General features: G+C 49.8%; 1 protein-coding gene across 1 annotated transcript; it reads right to left on the bottom strand.

Moving 5' to 3' along the window:
* Positions 1-974: 974 nt before the first annotated feature.
* LOC119147792 (zinc finger protein 260-like) lies at positions 975-6,936 on the bottom strand. Its single transcript, XM_037387199.1, has 2 exons — positions 6,671-6,936; positions 975-4,669 (listed from the first exon to the last, which is right to left on the bottom strand). Exon 2 carries the CDS (start codon positions 4,335-4,337, stop codon positions 2,451-2,453), a length of 1,887 nt encoding a protein of 628 aa, XP_037243096.1. The 5' UTR covers positions 4,338-4,669; positions 6,671-6,936; the 3' UTR covers positions 975-2,450.
* Positions 6,937-13,953: the final 7,017 nt, after the last annotated feature.

The following is a 13,953-nucleotide window of genomic DNA, read 5'->3' as shown; positions in this document are numbered from 1 at the left end:
AATCTCTATGGCCTTATGCTAGGCTAACGAAAAGGAAATAAACGCCAGCCATCTGGTGATTATTTTCTCCTCACTGAGAGGGCTCTGCTGGACCTCTGCCCCTCAGCAAGCCTAACAGAGGCTGGTTTGCTTTGCTAGCTTGGCTCAGCCATATTCTTCCCAAGGAACATAGTTTTCCAGTCCTACAGTGAAGCATCTACTCACCACACAGCCCAGATCCATTTTTCTAACAAAGATGTCCCTTAGGTGCCCCTGGAACATTGCAAGCTCTGCGCCTGCCTTTTCTGTCCCAGAAACAAACCTCTGCCAGGTCAGAGGGATCTGAGGGACAGCTTCATACCAACCAGTCTGGCTGTGGTCTACAGGTGAGGGGAAGGGGTAAGCTCCTTCAGAGGTTGTCACAGCCTGCCTGGCTGTTTGAAATCATGTCCTGGGCCTGACTATATCAAAGGCTGAGGGAATCTAAACACCAAAATTACTCTGTGCTTTTGGGGCTTGGCAGCTGCACTCAGTGTTGTGCTTGAGTCACCACAACAAAGCACCTCAACACAATGGTGTCCACATAGCTGGTAAAGACAAAGCTCCAGAGCAGTTTGTCCTGTTCCTTTCCTTCTCTCCATGCCTCAGTTTCCCTGCCTAGAGAGGCAGCTGCTCCAGAGTATGCAGTGCAGACAACCAGCAGCGTTGCAGCAGGTAGTTGCCCAAAGTCATGCTGCGTGACTTTCAGATGCCTCCAAGAGGATGCCACCTGCAACACATCCTGGGAGAAGGAACTGCTGTGTGCCTTGTGGGTGGGGAGGTATAGAGGAATGAAGCTGGGTTAATTAGCATGGATAATATACAACTGTGGGCTGGGTTCAGGGGCGGTGGGTTGGCCGATGTTGATAAGGTGCAGCTGTGGCTGGTTCTGTTAAGTGGTTGGGAGCCAAAGAAGAGAGAGCAGCCGAGGAAGAGGCAAGAGAAGAGAGAGCAGGCCCTGGATGAGGCAAGACTAGGAGAAGGCAGCAGAGGGACTGGCATGAAGAGTGTGTTGGTATGTGATGGTAAAAGACCTTGTTGCAGCTGGGTAGTTTGGAGAGTGCAGCACCAGGGAGGGGGCTTCTTTTCCTGCACAAAACCAGAGAGGCAGAGCTACTAGTTCACCATGGAACGTTTTTCCACTTGCCTCTTAGACTCTAAACAGCAACACAATGAACATATGCATCTGTTCTGCGGTGCCCAGGTGGTCATGTAGCAGTGCTGTGGAGAAATATCAGGGAGTGGCTCAGGGGACTGTGGATTCCCTCCACATCTCCGCTTCGCCAGGGACTTTCAAGACACAAAGATCCACCTGAATACAGAACACTCAAACAAAATCATCAGCAGCGAGCAATAAAGACTGCTGAATTATCCATGCTTTTGAGTGGCTGCACAATCTCCTTTACACCAGGGAGAAGAAGGGGAAAGATCCAAACAGGGAAATAGTTTCCAGTTCTCTAGTCCATAAAGTCTGAAGACTGTTTCATCTATTCCTGCTGCTTGGTTTGAATTCCCTAGATCATGCCCAATAAAGTCAACATCCTAGCAAAAGCTTCACAGTAACAAGTAGGGAAGCAGGTGGCTGAGAACCAGCACCAGTGTCGCTTGAGCTGATGAAATCACTGATGCCTCTGGGACTTGTGGTGGCAAAACCACCTGCTCATTATAGGTGTAAAGCTCGGTGCTAAGAAAAGCCATTCTCATTTACATCCCCACAGTGGGGCTGTGGGGGCACAAAGCAGAATACAATCTGCTGGCCTCTGAGTTTTTTTGGAAAAGCAGTCACTGATTTTGCGTGACTTATTTTTAGGGACCTGGCTTAAGCCTATCTGTGAGCCTGGTCTGAGGGATTCAAGGTGTGAAACTCTCATCTGGCTGGCAGCAGATTCTCTCAAATCTGTACCATCCACTTGGCTAGGGTCTATTAGCCCAGTAGGATCAAGGTGTGGATCAGAGCTACATGAGGGAGAAGAAGAGAGTTGGCCCTTGCTTTAAACCCTTGCCTGGATGGGAGAGGTTCCCTTCGGCTTTCTCAGAAACACAGTAATGTCATGAAAATAAATCCTGCCTGGTCCTCCTGGCTATATATTGCCCACACAAGACAATTTTGGCATCCTCAACTTTGGCAGGCTGTAGAGGCACCAGCATACCATTACAAAGGATGCCAACTCTTACCCTCCATCTCCACGTGCTCTGAGGGGGCTTGGCTCTCCATCCCCATCTCACAGCTGTGAGCAGGTGACACCCTGAGTGTAATACTCCAAAAACAGCAGCAGAGGACCAGTTTCCAGCAGTGCTCTGCCCCCTCCACCTCACTGTCCCCACGGGTTGACCTCCCCACCCCCAGATACTGCACACATAAGGCTGGTAGTTTCTCCCCATCCCTCCCCTTTCCCTAAGGATTTTGTCCCAGGAGCAGGCACCAGGCCTGCTCAGCTCTCCTCTTCACTCTTTGTGGGGGCCGGAGATGTCTGCTCAGTGTGGTGGTGTCCACCACCAGTCCTTGTGGCCTCCCCCTGTTTCATGCAGGGAGCAGTTCCTTCCCGCGCATGGATTTTCTGGTGTCTCCTCAGATACTTTTTCAGCCGGTAGCGCTTCCCACAGACCCCACACTTATAGGCTCCACCTCGGGAATGGAGCAGCTGGTGTTTAATAAGATGCCGCTTCTGAGGGAAGCACTTCCCACACTTGGTGCACTTGCAAGGTCCCATGCGGATGTGGATTGTTTGGTGCCGGAAAAGGTTGGCCTTCTGGTTGAAGGTCTTCTCGCACTCCGGGCACTGGTAGGGCTCCTCCTTGGTGTGAATCCTCTGATGCCGAACCAGATTTGATCGCTGGGTGAAGCTCTTCCCACACTCAGTGCATTTGAAGGGCTCGCTCATGTGGACTCGCTGGTGGCGGATCAGCTTGCGGTTCATGCGGAAGCTCTCCCCGCACTCGCTGCACTTGTACGGCCCCTCGCTTGTGTGAATCTTCTTGTGCCTGGTCAGGTTTGATTTCTGATTGAAACTCTTTCCGCACTCGGGACAGGGGAATATCTGTTCACCCTTGGGAGCTCCTTTTGCTGAGGGATCTTTCTTGGATATGGGTTTCTCACGGTTCTCCAGCATTCCCTCTTTGGTGGGCTGATAGCATTTCTTCTCCTTCCTCCTTAGGCTCTGGCTTTCCTGGTGGCTGGCCTCTACACCAGATTCCTCTTTGATTTGGATCCTCTGGATAGCACAGAGGTTGTGTTTCTGCCCATAGTACATCCCAAACTCAGTGCTTTCCTGTGGTTCTTCCTTCACATGGAGCACCCGGGTACAGGCTACGGGGACTTCCCATTCACGCTGCCCATCAGCATCCTCTTCCTTTTTAAGCTGTCTCCCCTGTAAAGCCATCAGTGGGATCTTTGGATCAAAGAGCTTTCCATAGTCTGGGGTTTCTGGTGGCTCTTCCTTGATGTAAAGTTTCTGGCAGGCTATTGCAGTAATGTTTTCTGTGTCATCAGTGGGTGGGTCTGCTTCCTCCTTCATCTGGATTTTCCAAGGAGGGCTTTTTGGGTTACACAGGTTTCTAGGTATGCCACACTCCTGGGCTACATATCCTTCATGGGATATATTCTCCCACGAATTCTCCTCTGATCTGAAGGCAAAATCAGACTCCTCTTTAATCTGGATGACCTGGAGAGACACACCATTTATGTGTCCCTCAAGCAGCTTTTGCTTAGTGTGGTTCCTCTGGTGCACGTTGAAATACCGCTTGGTGCTCAAGCTCTTCCCACACTCCGTACAAATGAAAGGCCCCCCGCGGAGGTGTATCTTCTGGTGGGCCAGCAGTGTGGCACTTTGCCCAAAGCATCTACTGCAGTCAGGGCACTTGAAGGGCTTCTCTCGCTTGTGGATCTCCTTGTGGGCAGTGAGGGTCCCCTTCTTCACAAAGCTCTTCCCACACTCGGTGCAGGCAAATGGCCTCTTCTCTGTGTGGGTACGCATGTGGATGTTGAAGTAGATTTTTGTGCTCAGGCTCTTGCCGCAGCGAGCACAGAGGTAGGGACCACCCTTGGTGTGTGTCTTCTGGTGGGCGGCCAGGCATATCTCCAGGCGGAAGCAACGGCCACAGTCCCCACAGCAGAAGGGCCTCTCTCCTGTGTGGATGCTCTGGTGGGTTGTGAGGTGGCCCCGGGTGGTGAAGCGCCTTCCACACTCCCCACAAGTGAAGAGCTCCTCCGCCGTGTGGATCCGCTGGTGTCTCTTCAGGTTTCCCTTCTTGCTGAAGGATTTGCCACATTCCTGACACGGGTGGGTCTTTAGCACCACGCGCTTAACCAAGTCCTTCATGGCAGCAGTGCCCTGCACCCAGTGGTGTCTGGTGGGGCTGCCAAGCAGCTGGCAGGTACAAAAAAGCCACAGTGTTATGGGGATGGACTAGCTGGGAGGATACAAAAACCATCAGGACATATACATCGAAGTGTATATTAATGGATGCACTTTATTCCCAGTAGGGAAAAGGGTGCTGCTGCTGTACGCCAACTCTGGGCCAATGAGGAACGTGTGGTCTTCCTCTTTTTCTCCACCTCCTTCCACCTTAGTTTGCAGATACAGAATTTGCAACTCCATCTCTGATCCCCTGGAGAGGCTTTCCTGGCATTCCTGGAGGCTTGGATTGCCAGCTGAAAAAAAAAAAGGGACATTTATTAGGTCATTATTTCTTTTCCACCTTCTGTGTTCGCTATGTAAATGCAACGGGTGGCACCTTGGCTGCTCCGTGGGGGACTGAGCCTGAGACATTTGAAGCCACAGGCTCAGCTGGACTCCAACAGGGACAGCAGGGACAAGCAATGGGGGACATTTGTGATGCTCTCGCTGCTGTCATCACACAAAGGTTTTGGCTCTTACTATTGCTGCACTAGTGATTTACCCTCAGAATAGTCCTCTGTCCTTTGACCAACAAGTTTTATAAGTAAATAAGTTAATTAACTAATGCACTTTGCAGTAATTGTTGTAATTAAACCCATTTTTTTATAAGTGACTGTGTAGCAAACAAAATCTCCCAAACCTAGAAGAAAACCAGACTTGGCACCACTTGCAAAACTGGAGCATTCTGCTTCGTATTGACAGTGCTCCGTGCACAGGGGAAGGCAGGTCAGTGGTGTCCTCGGTGGGCAGCTGGAGAAATGAGACACAGCTAAAGGAACTTTGTCCTCCTTGAGAGGGTTCACTTGGCAGCAGGTTCTGGGTCCTATGTATTTCCATTAGAAAGAAAAAATAATATCAGGGCCAACAGGGATGTGAGCAACACCTATCAAGACTGTGAATTGCAGCAGGGCAAAGAGCCAGAAGGACTGAGGGGAGGAGGACAGTGATGCTGGAGATGACTGTCAACAAGAGTATATGTGGCTGGGCAGGCTTCTACTGATGGTGCTGATGGCTGAAGGTGAGGCTGCCAGAATCCTCAGTTATGAGGCAGGCTGCCAGCGAGGACACCTGCCATCAGTGAAATTTGTCCCTGGGGGTCTGCACTGCCAAGAAGGCTGTGGCTGAGAAGATGAGTCCCTGGGGAGGCTGCCACTGAGGTGTAGGAGGCTGGGGTAGGGGGGATACCATGGATCAGGGGACAAGTAATGGGACATGTGAAGTGTAACCATCCAAGCACAGCTACGATGCAGAGTTCACAGCTACACGCCCTTGGAGGAGGGAGGTCACAGTGGTAGAAAAAGTGGGCGGCTGTCTCAGATTTCAGAGGACAGTTATAAAAGGGAAATTTACTTCAGATTTAGTCACACCACTGGCATTTCCCCTTCAGCGAACCCATCTGGATCCCCACTGATGCTGGTAAGAGTGACCACCGAAGCACACTGGTGCTCCTGTCCAAGCTGAATTCTCCATGCTGGCACAGAGGAACCACAGGAAAACAAAAACAACAATACAAAAAAAAACCCTCAAAAAAACCCAACCAAAAACAACCCGCAAAGTTAAACTGAGCCAGGAGAAGCAAAACAAACCGGCTTGGAGCAGGAACTGGGTTTAGTGTTTGCTAGTGGAGGGGAGACTCGGAGGGAGACCAGGGCTCCTCCCTAGGTGGGGGAGCAGCTGGACGACACCTACGACAGGTTTTAATTCAGCAGACAAAGCCTCAGCAGCAGCCAGGCTGGAAAGAGGATGCAACGGTGTATTTTTTTTTGGAGGAAGGTCTTTAACCCCCCGAGCGGGTAGCAGATTTAGCCTCCTGCCACCAAGGTCCCTGCGGCGGGTCTGGCTGATGCCGTGGGGATGCTCTAAGCCCGCGGGCGCGGGGTCGCTGCGGGGACCACGGCCTCGCTCCTCGCTCCTCGCTGGGGATGCTCACGCCGGTCCCTTAGAGGAAACATCTCACCGGCAGCAGTGTTTCAATTGCCTCTGGATTTTGGCAAAAACCCAACACATTCCTGAATTCAAATCAGGGTAAAAGAAGAAATTCCTGTCTACTTTCTTCCTTTTACTTTTTTTCTTCTTCTTCTTTTTTTTTTTTAATAGCCAAATCCTACAGATCCAAATCCTGCCTTTACCTCCAGCTCCGCAATCCCCCAGGCTCAGGGTTTGAATCAAGGGCAGAACCTGATCCCAGGGAGTTGCTTTGTCTTTTATTGGGGCTACCCGGACAAATGAAGGGCGGTTGGCCAAAAGCATCTTACCTGAGCGGGCCATCACCCTCTGGCTGGCATTTCTGTCCTCCGGGGCAGCCTCAGTGGCACAACAGCGTGTGCGACTTGGCTGCAAGTTGTGTTGCAGGCGCAGCCGGGCTGACCTAAAGGAAGTCTGCGGCCAGTGCAGTGAGAGCTACCGGAGGAAGGGTGAAGCGAAACAAAGACAAAGAGCGAAGGTTGAAGGAGCAGAGGGAGGACAGGGGAGATGCTCTTGATTCGTCCCGCCGGGAGGGATTTTCACGCCACTGCCAAGGTGTCAGCGGGAGAGGAGGGGATTTCTCCCTGGTGTGCCTTTCTTCTGCATCGCTGCGTTGGTGGGAAGCTGGAAGGGTCTCCAGCTCGCGCTGCCTTCTGGGAATTGTAGTTCTGCCCAGCAGCCCTGGTCCCCCACCCTGCGCTGGCAGCCGGTGGGTCAGGATGAGGCCATTCCTCTCCTGCCCCAGCTGAGAGCACTTGCTTTTTTTGTTGGGGGAAGAGAAAACATCCCGCAGTGCTGCAAGCATCCTTCTTCCCTCCCAGGCTGATTGTCTGGGACTTGCTGCGGGAAGTGTCAGGAGAGGAAAGATGCATCTCAGGGAGTATTTCTGTGTCCGTAACAGCTTGCAATCCCCCTGGGGAGAGGTGGGAACTGAGACTGGTCCCTAGTTACCAGCAAAAGATCCCTTTTAATGCTCAGGTAAAGCATGAAAGGACATGCAGATTTGACAAGGGTGGACGCTGAGGCATATGGACTTGATTTAACAGAGTGATCAGCGCCAACTGGGAGAGGCTGAGCCTCAGCAGGACCTCACAGAAAGTGCCCAGACCTTCCTGGATCTGCACTGCACAATGAGGCTTAAAGACTCAGCAGGGAGCTCTAGCCCAGGATGCTGCGCCGGGAGGGTTTTAGGAGCATGTGCATGGTGAAAAGCTGCTTCAGCATGACTTTTCCCTGGGGCAGTGATTAGGGGCTGTCCGATTGCTTGGAGGTTGGACAATAGCACTCATTCCTGCATAAACCAGGACTTGCAATCCTATCCTTAATACGACACAAGGCTGCAAACATGCTATTCTCCTCCTCTTTCATTCAGGGAAACTGAGGCAGGAGACGGTGAAGTGCTTGGCTCAGATTGTACAAAGAAGTTCAAGGTTACAGGTTCCCTGGAGTTCAGATCTAGTCTACACACACTGCATGTGCCTTGGATAAAGTCTGCTGATGTATTTCCTACCTCAGTACAAACCAGTACTAAGAGACAGCAGCACCAGTATGAAGCTGTGTCTACATTCCCGCTTGTATCCCAATCCAGAGAAGGAAGAAATCATACAGATCTAACCATCTCTATACCAGAACATGCACAGCTAAAGATACACGAGCCTCATTCAGTTTGCCTTACTGAAGGTCTTCTGCTTTGATGCATGAAAATGCCACAGCAGGTCCCAGACAGACAGGAGAGACCATGGTGTTAGGCCACTATTAGACCCAGGTATGCTGAAGTGAGATTCCCCATGTGCAGAACTCCTTAGGCAACATGCCCCACCTCTCTCATCCTTCCCATTTGCATAATACCTTCCCACAAATCCTACCTACAACACTTTGGATGGTGCCAGTCAGCAGCTCCATTATCCGGCTCTGTCTTGGTGTGTGGAAGCATGCAGGGAGAGAGGCTGAGACATGACATGGATGAGGGGCTCACCGCGAGCAGCTGAGGGAACCATTTGTGTGACTCCTTTGCTGCCAGACAGATCAGAGGAAGGGGCCAGGACTGTGCCGTTTAGGCTGTGCCAGTGTCCTTTCACCCTCCCAGGCACAATTTACCTTACTCTAAGGTGGATGACTCTAGTAGGGCAGGTGACTTGTGCCCTCAGAGCTCCTGTTTCTCTCCATTGATGTCTGCATGTTCCCAGGTGAGTCCCTTCCATTGCTCATCTTCTCCTTCAAACAAAGCAGATCTGCCTGCGGTCCCTGCTGGTTCATACAAAGCCCCAGAGTCCAAGATCAAGTACGTCTTGCTATGACCCTAAAGTTTTGCTCATGTGGTCAAAAATAGACTCAAAGCACCTCGTGCTCATCCCCAAAAGGATTCATTGACAAAGTTTTCAGGGCAGGGTTAAGCTATGTCCAAAAATGCCTCTTCCTAAGCACAATTTGGAAGTGGTGACCTCCTAGTCTGAGCAGAGTCTCCACTATCCTGGGGACACCCACTCTGGAAGTGAAGCTGTGCCATCAGCTGCAGTGACTCTGCCTCTGCAACGTACCACTAGATGCCAGTGGAAGCTCTTTCCCGCCTGCTTTCACCTAGAAAATCCCACACATTTGACATTTTGATATGTTTTATTGTATTTTTTAAAAGGTAATTCTTCACTTTTGATCTAATAAGGCACCCATGCATTTGAGTAGTATGTATAAATATATGTATGAATGTGTGTTGTGCATCCTCTCTCTCTGTCTCCCCAGACTAAGATATCACTCCAAGCTCCTTTTGTCATCCCCCTTCCCATCAAACACCCCAACTCCCCAAACCCTTCACCTGCTAAACTGTCTAACCACTGTCATGACCTGGTGTCCTGACATGGACAGTCGGTCCAAGAAACATACAGGTGCTGGCATGGCATGTCCAAGCCCTGTCCTGCTCTGGGAGTTGATTCCTCATATAAGGTCACCAAGAGGCACGACACAGGTCCAGCTTATCCAGCCACGGGAGTTATAACCTGGAGGAGCAGACCTGCACGGAGCTGGGGAGGGGATTACAGAGTAGAACTGAGTTAGTGCTGCAGTAGTGCTGGTAACCAGCTTGCATATGTTTGGTGTTTTGCGGGAAGGTGGAATGAATGAAACTCGTAGCCACTGCAGTGCCAGGAAAGAAACCTTACATGGGGAAAGGGTAAAAATAAATAAAACTCACAATCCTGTACACTAGCAAGCTCTATGCTGCACTTCCCTGATGTAGAGGACTGAAATGATCTCACATTTTATCTTTCAGTGCCTGGAGTTCTGCACTGTGCAGAACATAATCTGGCCCGTGTTCCCCACTGATGTTTCTGCAAGGTCTAAGCCTTTGAGCAGCCTCCAGGCTTTGCATACACCATTTTTTTCCCCTGGCTGGTCAAGGTCCAGGTAGATTGAACTAGCCCACGGGCACTCAGAGTGAACACAAAGCTCAGCAGCTACCCAGGCTGCAGGAGGGGTGTGTGTGTGTGTGTCCGTCCATCTGTCCGTCCACCCATCCTTCATGTCCTGGGCACAGCAGCCCTGTCGTGGCAGAGGACCACCAGGGTTAGGAACATCTCCTTTGGGCAAGTTGTGCTTTGGTGCAGTGCTCTCCTCCAGCGCCTGGTGCACCTCTCGGTCTCTGAAGTGCCTGATGCTGGTTGCCATAGGAGACAAGATGTTAGAGTGGATGGAGTAAAGGTTTGATCCAGATTGGTGATTTCTGTGTTGCTTTTTCAGACAAATCCAACTCTTTTTTTGTTTGACCAGCCAACTGTTTCCGACAAGGCTGCGTAGAAGAAGTGAGAACAAAATTTAAGCCGAGCTGTCATATGCTCCAGTGCCTGATTAATTATACAACGAAATAAAAATGGAATTTGGCAAAATAAAGGAGAAGGGTAAATGAAATCTTCACTTTGCTTTGGAAGGAAATACTGCCTCAGGTTTTATTAAAAATGTCACAGTTAATCACATCAGGAGGCTTGAGGGTGCGTGGTGGCCTGTTGTGCTCGGTACACACAATGCAGGAGAGCTGGACAATGCAACACAGAGAGATAAGGGAGCAGGAAGCCCAGTTATTTGTTCAGGTGAATCCGTGATTATTCCTGAGATTTGCAAACATGATAGGTGCCAGTGGAGGCTGAGAGCTCCTAGCTTCCTTGCTACACTATAGATTATTTTTTTTTAATTCAGGAAACAACTCTTACAGTAAGGCAAATCGTGATGAAAAGAATAGAGCGTTTAAATGACAAGTAATTTTCTATGCTATTCCACCCCCCTTGCTTTCTTTAATTGCTTTTGACATCTGATTAGGAAGGAAAGCTTTTCCTTTTTCGGCCCACATCTCCTACAGCTTCATTGTGCAGCCCAAGCCCACGGTGTCTTGTACCGCTGCCATGAAAATAATTGCAGTGTCTGTGGCTGCTTCCAAATCCACCATACTCAGCTGATAAGAGCTTTAAATGAAAAACTGGTTTAAGCACAAATGGGCCCAACACTGACTTCAAGCCTGGCTGGATCAGAGTGACCCATCTGCCTTTCTACCCCACAAGCAATGGGCTTCTCATACATGAAGACTCAGTTGTTGTTTGGTTTTGTTTTCCTGGGGAGAGCTGCAGTCAGGGCTGGTGACTGCAGGACTTCTGTTGGGATGGAAAAGGAAGGATTACAGCTGTAACACCGCCAAAACAGAAAGCCCTCTTTGCCCTGCTCACTCTGCCCCAAGTGCTGTCAGCATTGTGGGAGGGATCAAACATCTCCAGGTCTTCTGCATGGTGAGCAGGGGGCTGGGATGCTACAAGGACCTTGGGACCTAGCCCCTCACCAGTCACCCTTTCATGCCCTAAGTCACACTCTCTTCCCCCTCGTTGCAACTGTCTTTCTTAAAATGACAACCCCATCATAAGATAACAAAAAAAACCCTAGTAAAGGTCTAAGTGACATGCCCAAGGTTGAACAGCACATCGGTAGCAGGTCAGAGAAGCATCTCAGAAGCTGCTGCGAGGCAGCACAGCTCTGCTGCTTAACAGAGCAGCCTCCCCAGTGCCTCTCTAACACAACAGCTCTACACAATGCCCTTCTCCTGGCCTTGTCCTTCTTCCACAGGCACCGCCACAGGTCCTCCCTGCCCATAACCATGTGCAATAAGGTTGTAGCTACTTGAGAGTGAGTGCTACGTGCCCTCTAATTCATTTCATTTTTCTTTATTCCCCACATGCCACTGAGAGGGAACCAAGCATTTATCCCTGGGACTGGTAGGTGTCTTGGAAGTCCAAATGATAAAAGGGGAGTCTGGACACAAGCCTGGCCTGTGCTGGTGCCTCAGTTTCCCTGCCTGGTGGGCAGTGTGGACAAACCCAGCTGTTGGGCATTGCTGAGAAGGCAAAGCCTTTGCTTTCAAATACTTGCAGCAGCTAGGCTCTCTGGTAGTCAGAAGAGTTTATATTCAGTGGAGGAACTTCAAGGGCATGATTCATCTGCTCTAATCTAGACACCTGCCTTAGGCTGAGATGAATCCCATCCCAGCCCCCTGACTTGGTTTCTGCATGCTACCTAAGAAGCCTGGCTCAGGTACAGATGTGCACATACTGCCATGTAAATCCTGCTGTGAGCTGCCTGCCTGAGGAACCGAACCCCAGCGTGCTGGCTCCTCTCTTCTCCCAACTCTTGCCCACTCCATGCCTCTCTGGGATTTGTCAGTGAAGACTAAAGGAAAGAGGCAGGTGTGAATTCACCCATCAGGAGGCCAAGGAGGTGCTATGCCTCCTCTGATCTGCCCATGTCACAAGATGTAGGGCTTGGGGGAACTCCCAGGCACCCTGCTGCATACAGCCCCCAGAGCTGTGAACAGCTGTGGGAAAGCTGTTACTAGATGTCTGACTAAATACCCTAGGCTGCCCTGCTGCGCTGATCTTTTTGTTTGCCTTCTAGAGTAGAGCCTATTTCTTTTCTCCTTGCGTTGCTTCCTAGGTACATCCTAAGAGGGGAGCATCACCCAGTCCCCTGAACCAAGGGAAATAGTAATTCCATCCTGAAATGCTCAGTCAATGCTTAGAGGGTGGGCTTCCTTTGGCGTGGGGTAGTTATTTCTTCTTCCAGCTGCACTTTAATTTCATATCTCTGATCCCCTCTACCACCCTCCTCAGACTCATTTACTCTCCTTCACTTGAGAAAGGATAGTTAGCATTTCTATATATAAAGTCTACAATACTTAATAAGGATAATAAAGTCATTTTTAGAGGATAGAAATACTCACAGGTTCAAAGTGTTTTTACCTACAGAGGACCAATTAGCTGGTGAAGAGGACAATCCAAGCAAGACCATTCACCATCTTTTGTGACTCCCTCAAAGGCCTAGACAGTACTTCACAAATTTATCTCTTTTAAATGGTACAGAAGGCCAGTGGAGTTAAAGTCTTAATTTTCATCCTTCAGAGACTAACTGCTCTCATGCTTATGGTGTGCTTTTAGCCAACACAGCCAGAAAACCCTTCGGATTCAAGCCAAGCAGCCTTAAAAACCACACAGATCAAGAAATGGGGTCTGGTGGAGCTGCAGCAGGACATGGAAGACAATGCTGTAAGAAAAAGGTCTGAGACCCCTCCTGCTCAAGGCCATTTAGCACCAACAACGCTTATGCCACCTCCATGAGACACCCAGAGCATTGTTTGTACTTCTGTGTCCCCAGTGCTCCGTTGTCACTGCTGGTTAGCCATTGTGAGAGACCCAGCAAGGAAGGCTCTTGACAGCTGTTTATCAATAGTTAGCATCTTGCCCAGTAAGAAGCCCTGGTAAAGTGCCCATGTTTCCAGAGCTTGCAGCGTGAGCTTAAAGTAGTTACAAGGATTTGTTTGATGCCTGCTAGGAGGAGAAGAGATTTTTGACATTTAAGGGTTTGTTGTCTTGTTTTCTTACACTTCTTTTAGAGGTGAAGAAAATGAGTGACATCCTGGTTCTTGTATCCTACATGCTACTTCAAAGGAGAGGATGCTTTAAAGGTCAGAAAACAGGGCTGGGAATGAAAAAAGCCCTGTTTCCTTGTTAGCCTCTCAGTCAGCGTGGGCTATGACAGGCTGTCAGGCAGCTCTTGCTCTGTGTAGCATTAGAAACACCTTCATTCAGCTCTCATGCTCTCCCCATTCTCTTTGGAGCAAGCCAAATCTTTTAACTGAAGCAAAACCTTGAGCAGTCGCTGGATTTCAAAACTAACAAAATGCTGACATTCAACATAGATTCTTTGCAAGAGCAGAGTGGATGGGAAAACAACCAGAGTCTGTTTTTGCTCTTTAAATGTGTGATTTCCTTCCCTATGTAATTAATTTGAAGCTCTTGGAATCAGCTTGTTTGCAAGCATTAGAGTAGGGCAAGAGACTTGTTATCATCTAGCAACAGCAAGAGAAAGAAATGTGGCTTTTCGTACCCATCAGCAGCGTGAGGCCATACATCAGAAGCCATGTCCAACCAGCAGCTTGTGATAAGCAGAGTGCACCAAGGGTCACCACTAAGTCCCATACTGTCCAGCATGCTCATGATGCTCAGTTAAGAGGAGCAGGCTGCCCAGTGAGGTAGTGCAGTGTCCATCCCTG

Source organism: Falco rusticolus, chromosome 4, assembly GCF_015220075.1.
Source record: "Falco rusticolus isolate bFalRus1 chromosome 4, bFalRus1.pri, whole genome shotgun sequence".
NCBI classification, from domain to species: Eukaryota; Metazoa; Chordata; class Aves; order Falconiformes; family Falconidae; genus Falco; species Falco rusticolus.
This window is presented reverse-complemented; position numbering and strand designations above follow the sequence as displayed.

Coding starts and splice junctions, on each gene's coding strand:
- LOC119147792 (XM_037387199.1), bottom strand. CDS start 4,337: ATGAAGGACTTGGTTAAGCGCGTGGTGCTAAAGACCCACCCGTGTCAG.